A 22,500-nucleotide genomic window follows, 5' to 3' on the forward strand; every position below is an offset into this window, starting at 1 on the left:
ATTAAGCCTCTCTTAATATATCTAAACTTTATCTTCAATAACCACGTTTCAAACTCAAGGCCCACGGGCCAAATCCGGCCCCTCGCAAATTTTTATCCGGCCTGCATATCAGTTCAGGTCCACAATCAATTTTAATCGTCTAGTGGTGCGCCAAACCAAAACGATGGGAAACTGTTTTCAAACTGCAACTGCAGAATTTGTGTGGTAGCCTACTTTAAAAATGTAATTAGAATGCATTGTTTTGCTTGATTTTTTGAATACTGTATAATGGCTATGGAATCTTTTTGATGACATTTTAGCGCTTTATGTGGACCAAATTGTAACTGAAAAGGCTATATGAGACATGCCATAATACAGTCAAAATTATTTGACTTTTTTGATTTAATAAAAGCATGTTAATTAACTATACATGTCTGGCCCTTGATGTGATTCTTATTTTCCAATGTGGCCGTTAGTGAAATTGAGTTTGACACCCTTGTTCTATATCGTTGCTGATGGGCAGAAACCTTGTATCTCCACATTTAGCCATTTCAATTTTTTTTAATAAATCAGTGCTATTGGTCACCCTTCACGTCTCTCTGTGGGTTTCAACAGTGACGAGGCAATTCCATCCGACTTGGTAGGTAAAAAGCTCAATATAAGGTTTTCAAAGTAGCCTTTTTTCATTTCCTGAAAAGCAACATTTTGGGGGTTTCGCCCGGCAGTGACGATATGTAATTTTATCTTCTGCATTAAAAAAAAAAAAAAAACTTTTACTGACCTAAGTCAATTTCCAAACAAAAATGTGTTGCAAAATATAAAGTATTAACTATCCATCGGATGATGCCTTTGACAATGAGCATGAATAAGAAGCTGCAACATTCACTGGGAGAACTTTTCTTTGCTTTATAATTGTACTGCAGGTGTTATATTATCATCAAAACTGAAATGAATAGCACTAGAATCCATTAAGCATCCAAAGTACACATATGTTCTTGTTTTTATTTCCTTGGATAATGTGTAAGGGTTAATGCCCGATGAGGTTTCCATTGTCAGGTATTAATGGACGACGGCGAGGCGTGAACCGTCCGACACGCAGCGGAGGCCGAAGTCCATTAATACCTGACAATGGACACCTCGAAGGGCATTAACCCACTTATACCATGGTCACTTGCCATATAACATATTTTTAAAACATTAGTTCATATTTTAATTAGTTTTACAATCGAAATCTAAAGTTTATCCAAACAATAACTCCGTTTCCCTGGTTATGCCTGACGGTTTGACTAATACCTGGAACAATCATTCCCATCCATCAGGTTCTTATGCAATGCAAACGTTGTTCTCTCCACCAGGAATTAGGAAGAACCTTAGATACGACTTGCCTCCCTTAGCAACCGGAGATATTTATATAGTCCGCTCAGCTGATAGAACCCTTCAGTTTAGCTACGAGCCAGAAAGCTAACGCTATGCTAGCAAGATCCAAAGTCAATAACATTGTGTACAGTTGTCAATCAGTAAAAATAATTTGACAGTATGTTGAACAACAAGACAAGCTAGCTATCCAGCCATGTCATTGTCCCCAAAACAATATAACGACTTTTACGAAGAATTTGATCCGCGATGTGTAACGTTACTGTCGGCTGCAGAGGCGCAGCCTGAAGCAGCGAGCTGAGATATGTGAGATAACGTTATTCTCTGTGAAACTGAGTCAGTCCAGAGGGCCAGTAGAACTTACTTCTTGCAGCCTGTGTGTTTTAGCGCCATCCTGTGGTGTTCAGAGGACGAGTTGGAAATAATAAATCCACATTTCCTTATTGATTTAATGTAGCGCATTCATTTAGAACAGTAAACAGTCAGTTTCACCGAACTCCTTTACTAGAAGATTTATTTATTTATATTAGGACAATGCACATTAATCAACATTTCTGTAAATGTCGCCAGTGTTAGCCAGGCGGCTATTTTCAACTGCAGTCCTAGTTGCATGCATGTTTTTATTGTGGGAAGAAACCAGAAGCCCGGAAACCACACAAGCACGGGGAGAACATGCAAACTCCAGACAGAAAGGCCTGGGACGACCTGGGTTCGAAGCCAGAACCTTCTTGCTGTGAGGCAGAAGTGCTAACCACTGAGCCACCGTGCTGCAAGGTGTCCTACTAGGTGTCCTACATCACTTTTTAATGGACACCCTGCAGCCAATCAGAATCGAGTATTCACCCAGACCATGGTATAATAGTGCCGGTCTTCCACCAAACGACTTTTCAAGCGATTCCACTGTCGCAGACTAACAGAATGAAATCCTGAGAGTCTTGCTAGAGTTGGGGCGCGCTCCCGTCGACGTCGTCTCAATCATTTGATCATTTGAGACTCAGTCTTTTTCCCGACATTCCGACAAAATCTAACATGTTTGATATTATCGTAAGTTTTAAATCTTGGTAGTGAAGGTAAATCATCTTAACATTTTCAACAACCAATGGGTACGCTCCCTCCAGCAACCGGCTTGAGCCAGTTTTGTTTATAGTTGCTACGGCGCCGCACTAAGCTAAACGCTAAAGACGGAAAGTTGCCGATTTTTTTAACCCCTCTGAAGCGAGTCATCCAACGGGAGTTTTACCGCCGGATAAATGTGGACCTCCGGGTACTGCTGCCATTCGTCCTCATGTACTGCAGAACAGAAAATCTGCAAACTTTCCCTTAAATTACCAGCTAAGGCTAGCGGTAGCTATCTAGCTTGGTTACATTTTTAAAAACAAATCCAGTTATAGTCTTGCAATGTGTGACCCTGCAGGATCTCCAGTCCTTACATATTATGAAATTCTTTAATGTTATATATGAGATGATTGTCTTTAGATGTGACACGGTGTCAGACTCAAAGTCGGTTGAAAGTCTTCTAGTCTTCTTGACTACCCCGGCGTTTCCAAGCCCTAAAATAGAGACATTTGAAAACACTGCTGCCTCCGTTTTTGGTTTGAAAACTCCGGGGCTGCTTTGTAGTCTGGACGGGCACAAACGGAGACCTTTGGAAGCGACGACGCACGTCAGTCAGTCTTATCGGTTAGGTAGGCTTTCAACTGCAGAGATCACCCAGAAGGAAGCCAGGGGTCACAAGTGTGACGGCCCTGTGTAATCTGGCAGGGCCTCTCTGTGGGAGTGATACCTCTCTGGTCTTACCCATCTTTGTTTGAGTTGATTGCAGATCTGGTGCACCTGGGAGTTGGGGATTAAGCTCCACTTGGTCAGACTAGATTCTCTTCACTACAATCCAGAATCAACCATGGCCTGATCACCCTGCCTGCCACATCTTGTTTTGTGTTTATTTAAGTTATAGTTAAGTTCTGTTTAGTTTATTCTTTTGTTAAATAAATCACTTTTGATAATTTACGATGCCTCGCTCCCTCTTTTGTCATGGCCTTTGAGCCCGATTTTGACGCAAGCCACAGAACATTTGACTGGGGCTTAAATCATTGCTTATAATACCTAATTCATTGACCGGCATGATTTTAGAAAATAAATAGAAATTAAACGTATAACTAATTTAAAGCATTTTAACCCTTTTTAAGCTCTATACACTAGTAACAGAATTTATTTATTTGCCATACATGTAAGGAGGAGATGACATCATCATCCTTAGGGCTCAACACTAGAGGGAAGAAAACGGTGATCATAAAAAAAAAAAAGTCAAACTGCACACAATTTGGAAACCAGACATTATTAATTTTAGAAGCTTTAAATTATATAATTGTGTATTTGTAAATAAATGTTGTCTGTAACCAAATGTCCTCATAGTGATTTTTTAAAAGCTGAAAGTCTATACATCTTCGGCTGCAGGCTAAAAACACACCTCTTCTGACTGCACCTTGGCTAAGAAGATATAAAATGATATAAAAAAATGGCTCTTACATGTACATTCCTTGCTGTTCTGAGTTTGTACCTTCATGGTTAAATGCACTTATTGGAAGTCGCTTTGGATAAAAGCATCAGCTAAGTATAATGTAATATAAAAGTGAGAGGAGCTGAAATGATTTTTCATGTGCTTATGATTTGTTGGACAAAACTGAAATTCATATACAGAATTTTATTTTCCAAGGCTTTTGGTTTGGCTCAGTTCTGGGTTCAGCTTGGATGTATCAAGTTGTATCTGCTGCTCACAACACACACACACACACATGCTAAGCCAGACTTAGTGGCCCATCTGTCTGTTAAATGCCTTTACTGAGAGGTAATTTAACAGTCAAGGTCTTTAGGCTTTAAGCTGTTAATGCTTCAGCTGAGGTCCAAAGTGCTCTAATAGAACACAAGTGTGACCCCAGTATGTCTCTGTTGCAGTGAAATACAGCAGCAAACTGTATAGCGGATTAGTTATGGTAGAAAACAGCACAAGTGTCCACATGATGAAAACATAAAACATAATCCTATCTATGAGAAGTCGACTTCTAAGAATAGAAAAGCTCCTGTTTGCACAGTTTTCTGGCTTCACTTTTCAACGCTCTAGGTCGGGACCGATTTGGCGCCATTTAAAAAATGTACGTTTAACAGACGTGTAGCACAAGAACGGGACAGTTAGGTTTAGAAAAAGATCGTGGGTGGGGTTACAAAATTAACGTTTCAGTGACACCCGGGACAAGAACAGGACACAAACCCAGGTCTCCTGGGTGAAAGTCCTGTGTTGTTTGACCCATCCACCACCCCAACCTACAGCCTTACGCGGATTTTCGGTCTTTCATGCTACTCGCTACCGTTCGCTCTTAACACCACGTCATCTTACAGCGCCACGGTCGAGCTGCTGCTTTCCCCAGTTGAATCCGGTCCTATAATACATCCATGGGTGCATCCCATACAGACGCTAAAGGGTGATTTTTGAGAGCCACTCAACAAGCGCCAGTCAGGGGCGTCGGACTGGGGGGGAAAAGGGGACAGAGTACCAGGGCCCTCATGTGAGGAGGGCCCAAAAAGATGCTAGAATGAATAGCTGTGGATGCGGGGAGGGGCCCAAGAAAATGTCTTTTTACAGGGCCCAGAAAAAGACAGTATTTGATTATTAGTATTCATTTATTGCCGTTATTTGTTTGTCTGCTGTTTTTGGTCTTTACATATTCAAAATAAACACAATCAATCAATCAACTTGTGTGTGTGTGTGTGTGTGTGTGTGTGTGTGTGTGTGTGTGTGTGTGTGTGTGTGTGTGTGTGTGTGTAGGAACCTACGTCACACAGGTGACCGCAACAGATGCAGATGACCCCACATATGGCAACAGCGCACGCATCGTCTACAGCATCCTGCACGGCCAGCCATACTTCTCTGTGGACCCCAAGACAGGTGAGAAGATTGCGACATTTACGTAATGTAATGCCCTTTTCCATTACTTCCAAACCATGAGTAATTCATATTCATCCCCAGTTGTATAACAGGTCTGTGACTTTTGCGTGAACCCTAAAGCTCACAGTGCCAGCTGTCTAGAAAAGCATGAAATTCAACCGGTCATGACACACAGCGAGAGGGTTCTCAGAGTGAGTTTCTCCTCAGGCCTGCACCTGAATGCTAAAACCAGCACTAAAAAAGGGACTCAAAGCTTTTCAGTCCTTTAAACGGACATCTCAACCGAGCGGTTATGACTCTGAACATGGAGAGTCATGTTTCATTTTCCCCCTGAGGAGAAGCACTTGTCACCATCCTGCCTCTTTAGAAGAATAGACAAGCTCAAAGATCAAGGTATGAAAGGAATGAAACAAAGGTGGTTTAGCTTGTGTAAACGGCAGCAGAATGTTGGAAGCCATCAGGGTTTCTGCAGGGTCTTAAGAAGTCTAAAAAAGTTTAGTCTATATCGACGACATTCCACTTCCGGGATTGTTCAGGTGCCGACGGAAATTCTGCCGGATGTCCCTCATTTCAGCTGGATATTCATTCCACTTTCTTTGTGTTGGTATTCTAAACATGGTTATGGTTAACTGCTCCTCAGATCTCTGCAGGGTAAATCCAGACAGCTAGCTAGACCATCTGTCCAATCTGAGTTTTCTGTTGCACGACTAAAACAACTTTTGAACGATGTTGGATTCACGTAGGGTACAGATTTGATCATTGGCAAATTATCAAAAGATGTTTTAGCAATATTAATAAAGTTATGAATATGGTTATTAATAACTGTATCAAATCGACAAACAATCAAAACGGGGCACCACCCTGCTTGTCAGGGACCAATAATCAAACTGTGGAACAGTCTCATTTCTGTAAAAATCCTTTAAAAGGAATTAAAGGAAGGGGTGATTTCGAGCACGACCAGTTCGACCAGCAGTTATCACAACAAATACACAAATAATCACCAGCAACTGCTAATTAAGTATAATCGAATTTATTAACGTCACAATTATCAGTAGCCAATCAATAATCCTTCAATAATAAAACGTATATACATTTTACAATATCACAACCAAACAAAGCAAAAACAGAAGCAACATGTCTTGTGGACACGTCTGTGTCTGTGTGTGTGTGTGTGTGTGTGTGTGTGCGTGTGTGAGTGAGTGAGAAAGTGAGTGAAAGAAGAGGGGGCGGTGTCGAGATGTAGTTCTAATACAAAAACAACTCCAAAAATGGCTACTCCTGTGAGCTGCACAAAACCATTTAGCCTCAAGAGGGCGGTAGTGGTGCTGAGTGCACGGAGAGGGGCTGAAGAAGCCGACGTGGGGGTTGCTAGGCAACGCGCACGTTTATACCATATGCTAAATCACCTATTAGCACTATACAAACCCCACGTGGTTAAGTTAGCAGCGTTAGGTCGGGAGCTATGTGGCTAGCTTGTATGTCCGTGTGTGGGTTAGTAAAAGGAACAGAATAAAGGAGGAAAAGAAAAGAAACACTCTGATCTTAGTTATAGATAATGGCCAGCTCCCTCAGCCACCCAGGTCTGGACCCCACGTGTAGTTAGGACAGACTGAGACTTTTGATTTACTGAGGGAAACGGCCACTATAACCACTCTAGCGGCTAACAGCTGATTCACCGCGATTATCTCACGGACAGTAACTAAACTCCTTCAAAGGAGTGGTTTAGCAGGTAGCGCTTACGGTTTTAACCCAGCTACTTAACACAACAAAAATCAAACGGTATAATGATCAGTTATACATTCACAGCAACAGATTAGTAACCAGATATGGCCAATACATGATTACAATCAGATCACATTAATGGCAGCAGCGGTAGCGAACCCTTTGCTCATTAATAACAAACCAAAACGCACTAGTTCTAACATCTGCCCAGAACTGTGTAAAGCCTTACGGTGTGCGTTGTTTGTCAGTTAAATCTCTCGCCAGAGTTTAACGATCCGTTTCGTCCGGAGCAAGGGACGGTACGTGATCCGTGTCGACAAGCAAGAAACAGAACGCCGTCCTTTTCTTGAATCCAGGCTGATTAAGCCCGCTGCAGATAGAGGGAATACTCGGCCAGTATTCCCTCAGATCCCCTTTGTATATCAGACCAATATACAATTGTCCCAGCTCAACTCGACCAGCGAGGTGATGCTGGCTAGCTAGTCCGGACTAGAGTGCTTCCTGTAGTGACCTGGGTCACCGTGGAAAGAGCGAAGAAACACACAGTGCCGACAGCTTTTATCCTACCTCCGCCTCCTAGTGGCGGGGTGGTGCATTCAAAGACCCGACAGCCAATGGGAAAGCTGCAACTTTGTCACAGGTGTGAAGCAGTTCTTTGTCTCACCACCAGTCTGCCTTGCCTAGCATGTGGTGAAGGTAGAATCTCCATCTTGGCGACTCTGCCTGTAGGAGTTTGGTGAAACTGGCTTTGGGATTCACATGTAGGCCAAGATCCTTTATCCTTGCCTTCCCTGTGTCTCTGCAGTCAGCTCAGTCTGAGCCAAATCACTGTTTAACCAGCTTCTTGGTCCCCAACAACGTGTTCCACCAAAACAAGTTCCTTCCCGAGGCTATTTTGCAGAGGCACCATCTGGAGCTTAGCACTGCCCAAGACGATTGTGATTGGTTTAAAGAAATGCCAATAAACCAGAGCACGTTTTCCTCCCATCCCGGAATGCTGTGTGGACTAGCCAGACCATCCTCCGCAGCGCTGTGGAGGTAGGTCTGGCAATGCAAGACTAAATAAAAAGTCTTACAATTCAAAATCAAAATTTTAGGCCTTAAAATTTCCTAAATTCGCTGAATTATTGTGCTCTAGGTCATTTTAAACAGGTCTTAATTTTCCTACGTCCATGTAACGCTACAACAAACAACAACTTATTTAGTTCTTCTTATGCATGAAAGCAATTCAACCGGGAACATTGAGTGTACACACGATGGACTCCCATGCAAAAAGTGAGATTTTTTTTTTTAATATTGTGATATACTGTAGGTCTTAATTTTCTTCAACTAATTTTGGAATCTGAGAATGACAGATCATTGATGCACATTTACCATGAACCAGTATTAAACAACAAAAAGTGTAAAGAAATGTCGAATCACTAGGGCCCGGGCACGAAAGTACCAGGGGGCCTAATGGTCCTTCATTGCTTAATTATTATTATTCATTTTTTCAAACCTTTTAGATTGAAGAGTCAAGTGTTTGTTAGCTAACCTTAGTAGCGTTGCCACCACTTCCTGTGGTGGTTTTACGGTAAAAGCCTACCACTGCCTTCACGACATATTATTAGCAAGTGCTTGATTAGTAACGTATGAACAGTGCCTTTGTCTTAAATTAAATTTGTAATAATTTCTCTATTTATATCTATCATTAAATATGCATGTACTAAATGTGCAACAAGGGAAAAAAACATCCTTAGGTATTATTTATTATGCATTTAACAGTCAAAAACTCATCAGGACTGTTTGGGTGTGGTTTGATCAGATTTCATTGAGAGTGGCCTGGCACAACAACCCCTCAACTCATCAGATGTGATTCAAATGTTGGTAAATCCTGACTGAGACATTTGACATAAGAGGCCCAGCAAAACATATCCTGATTAGTTAGCGGCCTTAGTAATAAATAGATAAATAAATAACTTGGAGGTGTAAACATTGGTCTGATAATTTGGGATATGAGACTAGGAAACTAGGAACCATTTAACAGTTTTACTGCTAGGGGGAAGAAACTGTTCTTCAGTCTAGTAGTCTGGGCTTGTATGGTCCTGAATCTCATAAAGAGCCTTCTTTTCTTTTCTTTTCAGTATTTTAGTTACTTTCTATTTTAATTGGAGTATGTATTGGAGCGTACCCAGATTAAGCCCCTCTGAGTTTTTCTTTTCTCATCTCTCTATCACATCTTTTATTGATGATGTGTATTTTAATCTGAAGTATTTGTATATGTGTAAATCAATAAGCTAAACTAAAAGGTGGTGGGCAGGGTGGGTTGGGTCACAGTTGATGTTAGTGGCCCTGCTTAGGCTGGTGCACAGAAATACATGACATGTGTCTTTTCCCAACCAAGTCCCGCCTACTTCAAATCACTGAGAAGGGCACAGACAAAACAACCCCTTTTTTAAACCCCTCCTCCTTCTCCAGGAGTGATCCGGACAGCTCTAGCCAACATGGACCGCGAGGTGAAAGGGGAATACCAGGTTCTTCTCCAGGCCAAGGACATGGGCGGTCAGCTGGGGGGGCTAGCCTCCACCACCAACATCAACATCAGCCTCAGCGACGTCAACGACAACCCACCGCGCTTCGCAAAGAGTAAGGACAGGTCTCAATAATGATGTTGGATTGGTTGATTGGTTGGTTTGTCTATTAAAGCTATAGTGCATAGTTTCTGTGTCCCCCATGAGGAATTCTAAGTAATGACAATGAAACTGTCGGCGCATCCACATATACAAGCTTTCCGTGACCACGTCTCGCCCCACACACCCCTCCTCCACACAGTTGCTAGTAGCCAAGGAGGACACGGAGGATTAAAAAAACATGATGGACTCTTCAGAAGAAGTCATTATGTTCGCTTAAATTTCTGCTCGCGAAAGTCACAATCTTCTGGACACAGTCATACTGAGAAATACAGAGAGAGTTGTGTGGAGCTGATAGTCTTAATTAGCTTTGTAGCAACTCATTTGGCAACGGCTTGAATGTAACGGACGTTAATATCAAAAAGTTACACACTAAAGCTTTAAGATGAATGAATGAAATCATGAAATCACATATGTTTCTTAAATTGCACTTAATTGCTTTTTTGCTCTTCTCTCAGGTATTTTCCATCTACGGGTGCCAGAGTCGGCAGCAGTTGGCTCAGCAGTAGGCCGGATTCGAGCTCACGATCTGGATGCTGGCAGCAATGCACAGGTGGATTATGCCATTGTTCCAGGAGATGAGGGCAACATGTTTGATATCATCTCTAATGGCCAAAGTCAAGAGGGAGTTGTAGTCCTGAAAAAGGTACATTCACTCATCATCAGCCGCACATTATCTGATATACATGGTGATCCCCTGGGTTACGTTTTCTAAAAACAAAATGGCCAGGTCTCAAATAATATCTGGGACCATATTGGGGTCATGAGTAGTTTAGTTTGAAAAGTGTGTGTCTGTTGGGGGGGGGGGGACAAAATGGGTCTGGGCCAGTGTCCTTTGCTAAAAATGTTTTTTCATTTGAATCCCATTTCCTGCATTTCTACATACATTTAGGAACTATTGTGATACAAATTCCAGGGAATAATTCAGTTGATTATAATGATAAATTCTTCCAGAAAGAATAGTACTTAACTATGTAGAAGAAAAAGATATCTTACTTTCTTTATGGTTTAAAATAGGGGCCGATCACTGAGACTTGTAAATAAAATAACATCAAACGAATTTGAAAGTAGGGGGGACACAAACTAGATTTTAAAAAGTGGGCATGTCCCCCCTGTCCCCAGAGGAAATTACGCCCTAGTTGGGACCAATATCACCATTATGTGCCAACTTGTGGTAATCAGATTGTGACATTTTGTTTAATGTAGCGACAATGTGATGCTATGAACCAAGCCTGTGATTGTTTGCTGTCATTGTCTAGGATATTACCCCCCAGAGATTGGTAACATCATACATTTTCTTCATAAACTAAATGATTGACCGCCAACGGGGACATGTGAGTGTGCGTACCTGTTGTTGTTGTTTTTGGCCGGGCCCGGCTAGCTCCGCCACTGCTGCCGCTCCTCTCAACTGAATCGGCTCGCTCTTCTTCGTTCCCATCCCTTGACATGAGGTCATTTAGTTTACATTGAAACATGTCGATCAAACTTAATATACGTGGAGCAAAAGAAAACCGTTAATCAATCAGGAAAACGGAGTGTTGCCAGTGCCATCTGCCATGACACGTCCACACCATAGACAACAAAAGAATGGACACAGTGACGCCTTAGACTTCGACGAAGACCAGTGAAGTGAATTAGAAGCACTTTTCTGGTGATGGCTGAGCATACTGCGCAGCCTCAAATTGAGCTTGACGACGTAGATGTGACGTGAGCAACCTGTCTGAAAAGTTGGAAGTCTTCTGGTAGCTGTGCCAAGAGAAATCTCAATCATTCCCAATCTTGCGGAGAAGGAGAGTGTAGGTATAAGGAGATAACATAGGCACAGGCTAATTATTGCTAACTAAAATGCTATTTAACATTAGTAATTCAACTTAAACAGCTATTGTGAGTCGAAACTGCCTGCGAGCTTCTCCTGTACTGTACGGTAATTTATCTACTGTGCAACAGAAAGTCGCGTGGTTATGACACAATTGTTAGCCTATTTTTACCAAAAAAAGAGCTGCTACGGAACCATAACGTGAGATACAAGGTAATGGAGCTTTTTATACATTGTCGTGTTTCTTTAGAAATAAACAACGGACAAATAGAGTCTTTAAACGCTTCATGTGTAAAGTTATTCGCTGTCAAAGTGACGCCAAAATGAATGGCAGTCAATGGAATGCTAACGGGAGGTGATGGCTTGTTAGCCTAAGAGTCTCCCCATAGGAGGTACGCTTGGTCCATACCGGGACCACCTTCTTCCGTTTCCTGCTTTTATGCCCTTTGACCTAAGCAGGACCACACCCACTCCCCCAGTCAGTCTGTCAATAAACAGTTCAACCAACAGTTGGATCATAATGTCACAGATATCACATATCATATAATTAAACACCTATGTAGGTCTATATCTGATTATTGTATCATTTATTTATCTTTTTGATTAGATATTTAAGTTGATTTTCTAACCCTAACCTAAACACCTAAACGTGGTTGGAACTGGGTCACATGAGAAAACGTACAATAAGTAAAAGATCATTGGCGGTGTTGCCACCCAATTTGTGCATCCTGCCGGATCCGTACCGCACATGTGCACCTCTCAACACAAATATGAAGGAAGCGAGATGTCTCACTGCAGCTACTTCCATACGCTATATATGGAGTTTCGATATTTTCTCATATACTGTATCAGAATTTTGTATGCTGGGCCATTTAGAGGTTGCTTCTAAGTCAAATGTGCATAATATATACTGTGTAGACAGTGTTGAAGCATAAAGACAACCTAGTATTCTGGATATTAGTTTACTTCTTATTGCAGATCCATGGCTTAAAGGGCCATTCGGACTGAGAAATAGCAGGTTTGTGTGGAAGAAAATGCAATTATTTCAAGTCCCCCCTACATCAGATACAATTACATCTGGCTATATTATTCCATGATAAAAAATAAAGAAAAACCAGAAAAAATTAGAACTTAAGGCAAATTTTGCAAACCCCAGCATTTTGCTAGTGATCTAAGAGTGGGAGGAATGTGCTGATCTGGCTGTGATCCCAATCATTCTTCCTCTTAACCTTCCATCGAACCGAGCTATTAGGCCAGATAATGCTTGATACACTCACTCATGCATGCAAACACACGCTCTCATGCACAGCAAACTGATTTTATTTTGCAGCGTCAGCCATTGGATTCCCCTGATGATTTAAGATCTGTGGTGGATATTTGAAGAAAGGGGAAGAGAAAAGAAAGAACGGAAGGAGTAGAGGGTTGGGGATGTGGGGGTGGGGGTGGTGGGGGGACAAGAATAAACTTAAACATATGCCACTTGCTCCTGGAGGACCACAGCATAACTGATTTTAAGTCCTCATAAAGGTTTAACAGGAAATCAGATCTCAGAGTAGAGCTCTTCCAAAAGGAGTCATCTGAGGACTTGGGAAAACTTCATCTTGGTTAAATGCTCTGTCTAAAAGGGATACCACCTCCACACTCACATACACACACACTGGAACTCCCGGCGCACATGTCACATCACATCAGGCAGTTTAACATCAGAGGGCTGCGGAGGCTTTTATTTCAGACTGTCCTCTAAATCAGTACAGACACGACTGCTACTTTCTGAGCACCATAACTTGCCAGCTGTGTCTCTTATTTTTTGATATGAGGGAAGCCATGAATCTATTAATAATACATGTTGCCTTTAGACGAAGTAAAGTAGCAGTGTATTAAAACAGTCAGTTGAGACTTTGGTTTTGGCTCAATAGCTGTTAGCTGGTGCCTCCTCTGCCTTCAGTATCACTTAACGTGTGCATGTGGAAACTGAGAGGCAATGTTTAAAGGCAGTCCTTGAAATTAGATAAGTAGCCATAGCTACAGCAGATAACTTCTAAAATAACATTAAAATACAATTAGGCCTATATACAGCTGAGACCAAAATGATTAGCCCCCCCCCTTATGAAATTAGACAAAACTCTTGATTTCTCCATGGAAATGACCATTAACAACAAGTGTTTATAGTGTATTTGTTTCCAAAATAACAAAGACAAAATGTCCACTAAGTTTTTATTAGGATATTTTATTGATATAGTGAGCTGAAACAAGAAAGGGCAAAAATGAGACGTCCAAAATGATTAGCCCCCTGGCCATTAATAGTCAATAGTGTACCCTTTCGGAGCCACACCTGACAACAACCTCTTAGAGTAGTTCTTTACTAGGTTGGCACAGGTCTCCTGAGGGATTTTGGCCCATTCTTCCATTGCAAATTGCTCCAGCTGGTCCAAATTGCGTGCTTTCCGAGCATGGACATTCACTTTGAGCACCCGCCACAGATTCTCAATAGGATTGAGGTCTGGGCTCTGTGCGGGCCACTCCAGGACCTTGGTTTTGGTATCCTTCAGGAACTGTTGGACCAATTTCAATGTATGCTTTGGGTCATTGTCTTGTTGGAAGACCCAGCGACGACCTAAGGCTAGACTACGAGCAGATTTCTGCATATTATCCCTCAAAATTTCAACATCATTTTCTTTTTTCATGATGCCATGCACCCGAACAAGGCTCCCTGTGCCTGAGGCTGCAAAACAGCCCCACAGCATGATGTTCCCACCACCAGGTTTAACTGTGGGAGCTGTGTTCTTAGGGTTGAAGGCCTCTTCCTTTCTTCGCCAAACATAAGCAACATCCATGTGTCCAAAAAGTTCCAGGTTAGTCTCATCAGACCAAAGCACAGACTTCCAAAACTCATCTTTACCTTTCAAATGTTCACGGACAAACCTCAGTCTGGCTGTGATGTGCCGGTCTTTGAGCAAAGGGGTTCTTCTGGAACGATGGCCCTGAAGCCCACCGTGGTGACGAGCCCTCAGAGCTGTGTTCCTTGAAACATCAACTCCAGGGGCCTCATGTATAAAAGATTGCGCAGCTTTCATACCAGAAGATGGTGTACGGCCAAAACTTGAAAAGTACCTACGCACAGAAATATTCACATATATAAAACCTGGCGTACGCCAGGTCCTGCGCACCTTTCCTTTATACATCACAATCAACGTGAAATTGAGCGCACGTGAACGAGCCACCGACCCCGCCTTGTGTCCTCCCATAAATTAATATGGAAATTACTATAAATGCGACCCCAACGTCATTCTTTGTCCAATCACAACGGGTTATCCCACTGCAGACGGGAAAAAAAACTTCACGACTCTGAGGTTGAGGTGCTGATCGCGGAGGTGGAGGCGAGAATTTTTTTTTCTGTTTGGAGGTTTGTCATCTCGGAGAAGCAATAAAAGAAAATGCCCAGAATGGCAAATGGTGACCGGGCGGTGAATGGACCGAACCATGGCAGAAATAATAATGAAAAAAAAAAAGTCTATATCGAAGTGCAAATCAAAAGAACAGTGGCAGCGCTACACTAGTTACAGAACAACATGCATCTCAGTCAGTCCAAATTACGCACAATAGCAGTTTGAACCCACTGATGTAATGCCATTTATTTTCTAAGTGAGAGTAGGCTCAGTGAAACTGAGTCCAGCGTGAGGGAGATCCGACTCAGAGGAGGAGATGTTAGTGAGGCCAGCGTCTCCACGGCAGGTGACAGTGCGCACGGATCCGCTGCGCCACACATGGATGAAATATTAAATAGGACTACAGTAACATAAATATGTGCATAATTAAGACAGTCAAGACGGACCAGTGTTTGGTGGACCGGGTCGGGGTCATTCCCTACACCTTGTTCGCTTAATAGCCTACAAATCATCCACGGGATCAATTACGCATTCCATGACTTTGCCCACCCGACACAGCGTTTGTTCCTGGGGAGATGGATCCGTGCGTCCCGCCTCCTGTGCGCCATGGATGTCTGAGCCTCAGCAACTAAAGACTCACAGACACTACTGCATTTTCCGTGCTGATCTTTTTGTTGCCAGTAAGATATTTCTTCTATGGGAAATACAGAGGATGACTGAAAGTATTTTCTAAGTGGATTTATCATTTATTTCCCATCCTCATGTGTAACAGAGGTTAAGTAGCGAATTAAACAGTTGATAGTGTGAAAGATGTGAAACATTATCCACATAATATGATCAAACTTTTATGGAGTATCAGCAGATATAATTATGTTTTTTCATAGACAACGTCACAAACGTATGCCAGTAACTGTAGTGGAAACTTTATTTTGTAATGTTTAGTGATTTTCGGTAGCCTGACAAGCCAGACCCAACATCAAGAAGTTGGGTCTCACCATTGACGGAGCTCAATCCGAGGGGCAGGATAAACGGTTGTCTTTCAAATTCCCTCTGCACTCAATAGGATAGCACTACAACCAGGCAGAGCAACGAAGAAAGTAGCAGAGTTAGTTGATAGATTAAACTTTAAACTTTTGCCGTATCCGGTCGGCAAAACTCCGAACACATCTTCCTTTTTTAAGACTGACTTCAGTGCCGTTCTCTGTTCTTTTCTCAAAGAAAAGCTGAACTCCAAGTCTTCCAGAAGACCACTGTTCCCAGCAGCAGCAGCAGCCATAAGCCCGCCCACCGACTCTATACACGATGTGATTGGCCCGGCCAGAGTTTGGTTTTTCCAGCTCGCAAGCCAACGGAGAGTGCCTAGACCCCCCCTGGCTGGAAATTACATTTGCTGCCACTAGGGTGCGTCTAGATTTCTAGGCTAGATTTTTGGCACTTTTCAGTTAAAATTCGCCACGTTACAGAGCCAGAAAAGACTTTGCGGACCGCCCGCACATTCTCATGTCAAGTTAATTTTTTATACATCACAAAGTGTCCGTGAAAACCAGCATACGCAAATTTTTCGTGCGTACGCAACGTTTATACATGAGGCCCCAGAAGAGGCCAGGTCAGCAACAATCATCTTGGCAGATGTCCGGGACATCTAGCTGACATCTATGATTATTTTCCGTTCCAGAGTTCTTGAAATCTTGCGCTTAAGACCATGCCCAGGTTTATTTCTTACAGAATTTGTCTCCTTGTACTTGGCAATGATGCAACGTACAGCGGTTCTAGACACTGTGAAATGCTTGGAAATGGCAGTATAGCCTTCCCCCTTATCACGAGCTTCCACTATCTTCTTTCTGACCTCAAGACTGATTTCCTTTGTCTTTGGCATGGTGAGGAAAAGTAGTCCCTCTCAATAATGTGTTCAAGTGCCCTGTTCCTTGGAGTCCTTTTATGCTAATTGAATGTTCAGGTGTTGTTAGGAAGCCAATTGACTGCACAGGTGTGGGTTGAAAGCTGATTTGTTAATTAGGTGTGTTTTGAACGCAAAAATTCACATGGGGGCTAATATTTTTGACCACCATATTTTTCACTATATTTGATATAAAGCAAGCCTAAAAATGTATTTTATATTCCAAAATGTACCAAAAGCTACCAGTGAATGTTTGATTATATCAAGTTTCATCAATGCTGCAAACATTGGGAAGATTTTTAGGAAAATGTTACATAATTCCTTGGGGGCTAATCACTTTGGCCTCAACTGTAAATACATCTCCTGCTACCTTCCTGGCTGGATACGCTAACACAGGCTTTTCCAGTGTTCAGCCGAAATCTGTGACCCATGAGAATGAGTGGATAGTGTTTCTCTGGATGCAGGATAGCGTCACTGACAGGGATGAGCAAGGGTGAACAGGGAGGATGGGATTATTGTGAAAAATGGGACACATCTTTACTGTCAAAGAAAAAGCATACTTTACTCTTGGTCCTTGCAAGTATCTAGAAAATACTATATGGACAGGAATATTCATATATTGACTCAATATTGTTACAACAGCAGCTTGTGTTAATGATTAACTGTTTAACCGTTAACCGCCAATTAGAATTTTGACCGATTAATACTCAGTTAAACAGTTAAAAACTAGAAAAATAAAAATAGCCTACAGTTCTTCTGCTAGTTTTAAATTCTCTAACTGCATTTTAAGCTCTTTTTTTCTGCTAAGTTCGTGGCTCTCTGCTGAAAGGGTGACACATGCCATTATATCAATGAGGGCTGGCGGGTTAAATTACCCGTCCTACACACAGAGTATGCCAGGCAGACACACAGATGATAACCGCGCAGGTGGATGCGGTGGAGACGGGCTTGGGCTCTGCAGACTTGTGTTGGTTGCGTGGAAACGCAATTGTTTCAAGGAAAGTGGCTGCTTGTGTCCACGACAATGCCCCCAACATCGTGGCTGTGCGACCAGTACAAGTCCGCAGCTGTCCACGGAACGCAGAAAGTATGTCCGAGCCTCCCGGAAAGGTGAACTGGTGAAGTTGCCTGCTTGTCTGTTTTTCTCGGTTAAAATTTGACCCATTTTCAAAGTTTTTAATATCAGGAACTTTCTTTCAACCAAATTGCCTAAAAATACCATGGATACCATACAATGTTCTGCAGGAAAAATGAATGATTACTTTCATAGAATTTTGGTTGTTTTATTCAATTTTATGGCATTTAAAAAAAAAGAATGTTTTAAATGGTTTCAAGACAGTATCCTGACTAAACTTTAAAACGTAACTTAAAAAAGCGAAAAATGTCGGAAAAAAGCATCCAAAAGCCGTTGAAAAAAGGGACAAAAACGTCGGAGGAAAAACGACAAAAAAAAAGAGGTTTATTGGCCATGAATTTCAAAAAAAGCGTTGAACAAGATCCATTTACGGCAACTATATGCACTATTTTTCAAGAAATTTGATATAAGAATGCATAAACATCTGTACATCATTTGGGAAAAACATGATAGTTGACAAGGAAAAAAACATTCTAAAACCAGAACACAACAAATGTTGAGGATAACTTATTTTCACTCCTGCCACCTAAAGAGAGGCAAAATATGAATTACTATTTAATAATGTCCAGTACGTAGGGTAGGAATTTGATGTAAACAGATTCAGAGAGTCTGAGGGGAAATCACGACAAGTTGAAGTTATTTTAAATCCCTAAAAAGATTCTGGTCTTTTGAGAAAACGTTCAGGGCTGGAGCCACATAAGCCCCCCCTTCGCTCCGCCCCTGCTGCAGAGTGAAATCATGTGGCTGACCTTTTTAATCATATGTTTGTTTAACAAGTCTCTCAAATTCCAGAAGTGAGTGACAGGATGATAGCATTTTGGAACATATTTAGGATACATCAGACTGTGATAAAAGAGTGTGGCCAAACATTGGACTGATGTTCAGGCCTATTTATGCAGCAAAGTCTTCTGATGTCTCTGATATGACTGAAGCAGCCTGTCAGATTATTATTATTATTTTTTTATCTGTTTACAGCAGTAGTCCTGTCAATGGGATTTTAAAAACCACCAAACATCTCCCACATTTATTTTTCATAATTCTGAAATTCATATTTGCCCAAAATACAGCCTTTACTATTGCTTTCCAAAATGTTTTAAAAAGCCCATCATCACATTCAAATTACTGGCTCATGCAAATCACTAAACTGTAGTCTTAGAAAATAGCTAGCTACATTGGAAAATAGTGAAAGGCCTCCAACAGTAGTAGAAGTCTTTTTGTAATAGGCATATTAGTCTCATAGCACTCAAGTATAACTTACAGAAGCAAAAAAAACAACAGCAGGATAAAAGCTGCATTCAATCTTCACCAAATCCAGCAATATGCATTCTCCTGCTAGGAGGGTGTGGGGGGTCTTTTGTGCTTTATAACATAACCGTCATGAGGGACAGTAGCCAGCATCCATAAAACCCCCCCCCATGTGTTCAGGAGCTAGATGAAGACACAGTAAAGATTCATTAGAAGGATAGTCAACCGCTGGAAAGAGGTATCTAAATTGGTATCTCTTAAATTTGACCACTTGTAGTAGAAATGTGAGAATTTTTTGGGGGAAATTGAAGTGCCTTCTCCGATAAGCCAGAAATGCACACTCTGCTGCCGTTTGTAAGCGTTCACCCCCACACTCACCGCCACGGTATACAGTAACATCAACTCAACTCAAAGTTTGTTTTTATTGTCATCTTTCAACCAAATATTAAACAAAAAACATTTCACCGTGGGTCGAAGTGGTGAAAAGGGCAAAATATAAAAAAACAAAAACAATATACGCAAACAGGCCACATAAGTAATGCAATAATTCAGGTTTCGCCAACGGAGAGGATACGCCAGTACAAACACGCAAGTATAAATATACCGTGAATTGGAATGGAAATGGACTCCACCCGAGCAGTAAAGTAGTTAGGATACAAATCACCATTTCTGCATATCCAATTAACACAGCCCACCCTTCACGAAGCCTACCCGGTGACAGAGCAGCAGGTCTGGTAGCTGGATAGTCCGTACACTGGGGCAGCCATGTTCAGCAGTACAAACAAAACAGCAGTCTCTGAACCTGCAGGGAGTTTGTGGATGATAGTCCAGTCGTTGTCTAATGAAGCTGACTGATCAAGCAGGATTGATGGAACAGGTGGGTCGCTAAGGAAGTGCTAGTTTCCACCAAGCTGAGGCGGCCTCTCCCCACATCCGCCATTTGAGTGCCCTTCCCGGCTAGCTGCATCGAAGTTACACCCCAGGCGAGGGGAGAGCGGCCACAGGCAAGTCGCGTAGTGTGTCCAGTCTTCCGTCTATAATAAAGTTTCTTGCATATTCTCCGATATGTACCAATGTATCCCGGTGGTACACAACAGCGGTAGTTTGAATGCAAATAATTATGCACAAAGTTATGCACAAAGTTTTCTGATGAAAAGATGAAGCCTGTTTAGCGAAACTTCAAAATGGCTGACACTCCATAGACTCTGGGCAAAAATGCCTCCGATGACGCTAAATGAAATGGCTTTTTTCCAGACTCACAATATAGAGAAATGTAGTCTCAGGGGGACATGAGGGAGGGAAATACTATACATTCGAAAATACTACCGGGTTTCTACTGATATAAATCTTAATGCTAAATCGGTGAAGTATCCCTTTTATAAAAATGCAATGCTAGGGTGAGCTTTATTTTAAATGTCTAGCTTTGCACTTTTCTTCTCGGACCGCTTTCCTTGCCACAACAGCTAATGATGTGTCAATACGAGACAGTGAGGGGCAAAATGGCAGTTGGCAAATGACAATGGGCTGCAAAACCCTGCGCGCTGTTATTGGCTGGGGGATACACACCCACGTGGGGCCCAAAGGCTCTTTGACCACGCCCAGAAACGTCCACAGCAAAGTAAGAAGAAAAGAGAACACCCAGGGCAGAGGGCAGGGTCTCTGCAGATACAGACACCACCACACACTTCCTGTGGGTCATTAGTGATAATTGAGATGGATTACTTTTGCATTAGTCTTTACATTGTTTTTGAGGAAAGCACTGCAAATTATACCTTTAAAGCCTCTTTGACTTAATTAATCCTCCATGAAGCCTTACTCTCTTACTCTTACTCTCTCTTTACTACGGGTGGAAATGAGCTTATAGCTAACTCTGGTACTGCTAAGGAGCTGTGCACTGTCCCTGTCAAAATGGTCCATGTGACATGTCAACAGTTGTATAGCGTAGTAGCATATTGCCGCTCTATCAGACACTCACAACACTACAACTAGTCTCCTCTCTCCAGGCTCCTGTTCCTCTTTGCTGTCTGGGGCAAGATGCCAATCAGTTAATCCTCCCTGGCTCCCTCACTGCCAATCAGCCCTCTCTTCAATTTCCCTTCCCCTCACTTAACCCTACAAGTCCACGTGTCAGCCGAGTCAAACGCAGAGTGAATTCTATTGATCCGGGAGAGGTTTTAACTCTCTGGTCTACACCAGACAAGTTCAGGACAGGCAGGAGACACTTTCCTCTGTAGCACAGCCATTTAACTATATGTAGTTAAAATATAACTATATTAATAAATAAAAGCCATGCCAGAAGTGATGCTTGTGTAAGTACAACTTTAAAAATAAATCAATAAATAAAAAGCACTAGTTACAGGTACAGTCCTTGGCGTGTGTGTGTGTGTGTGTGTATAAGGCAGCAGTTCAGACAGGGTTAGACAGTGTCCTTTCTGTTTGTCTTCCTGTAGACGTCTCCAGTCTAAGAGGATTTGCATACTGTAATGAGTTCAGAGGGATAAACACAATGAACAAAATGAAAGATTATTAAAGAGAGACAGGTGAAGGGCCTGTAACTTGCACTGCATGTCGCTGCTGGCTTTATGTGCTCAGAATGCCAAACTTCTGAACACAAGTCTACATTTTAATCTTATTAAAATACAGGTGAAACTCTGATAATTAGAATATCGTGCAAAAGTTCATTTATTTCAGTAATTCAACTTAAAAACTAATATATAGACTCATTACATGCAAAGCGAGATATTTCAAGCCTGTAGCCTATTTTTTGATGATTATGGCTTACAGCTTATGAAAACCCCAAATTCAAAATCTCAGAAAATTTTAATATTGTGAAAACGTTCAATAGTGTAGGCTCAACTTGTCACACTCCAATCAGCTAATTAATCTAAAACACCTGCAAAAGGTTCCTGAGCCTTTAAATGGTCTCTAAGTCTGGTTCAGTAGAATTCGCAATCATGAGGAAGACTGCTGACCTGACAGTTGTGCAGAAAACCATCATTGACACCCTCCACAAGGAGGGAAAGCCTCAAAAAGGTAATTGCAAAAGAAGTTGGATGTTCTCAAAGTGCTGTATCAAAGCACATTAATAGAAAGTTGGAAGAAAAATGTGCACAAGCAGCAGGGATGACCGCAGCCTGGAGAGGATTGTCAGGAAAAGGCCATTCAAAAGTGTGGGGGAGCTCCACAAGGAATGGCCTGAGGCGGGAGTTACTGCATCAAGAGCCACCACACACAGACGGATCCTGGACATGGGCTTGTCAAGCCGCTCCTGAACAACAAACAACGTCAGAAGCGGCTTACTTGGGCTAAAGAAAACAAAGAACTGGTCTGTTGCTCA

General features: G+C 42.0%; 1 protein-coding gene across 1 annotated transcript in view; it reads left to right on the forward strand.

Annotated features, from left to right (window-relative positions):
* The window catches only part of LOC120568979 (cadherin-12-like), a 77,711-nt gene that overhangs the window by 24,318 nt on the left and 30,893 nt on the right, over nucleotides 1-22,500 (forward strand). Inside the window, exons 5-7 of the mRNA XM_039816756.1 lie at nucleotides 5,174-5,293; nucleotides 9,473-9,640; nucleotides 10,143-10,330. Coding sequence (XP_039672690.1) covers nucleotides 5,174-5,293; nucleotides 9,473-9,640; nucleotides 10,143-10,330 — 476 coding nt within the window. The remainder of the gene's footprint in view (nucleotides 1-5,173; nucleotides 5,294-9,472; nucleotides 9,641-10,142; nucleotides 10,331-22,500) is intronic.

The sequence above is a fragment of the Perca fluviatilis genome, chromosome 11, assembly GCF_010015445.1.
Source record: "Perca fluviatilis chromosome 11, GENO_Pfluv_1.0, whole genome shotgun sequence".
In the NCBI taxonomy this organism is placed as follows: Eukaryota; Metazoa; Chordata; class Actinopteri; order Perciformes; family Percidae; genus Perca; species Perca fluviatilis.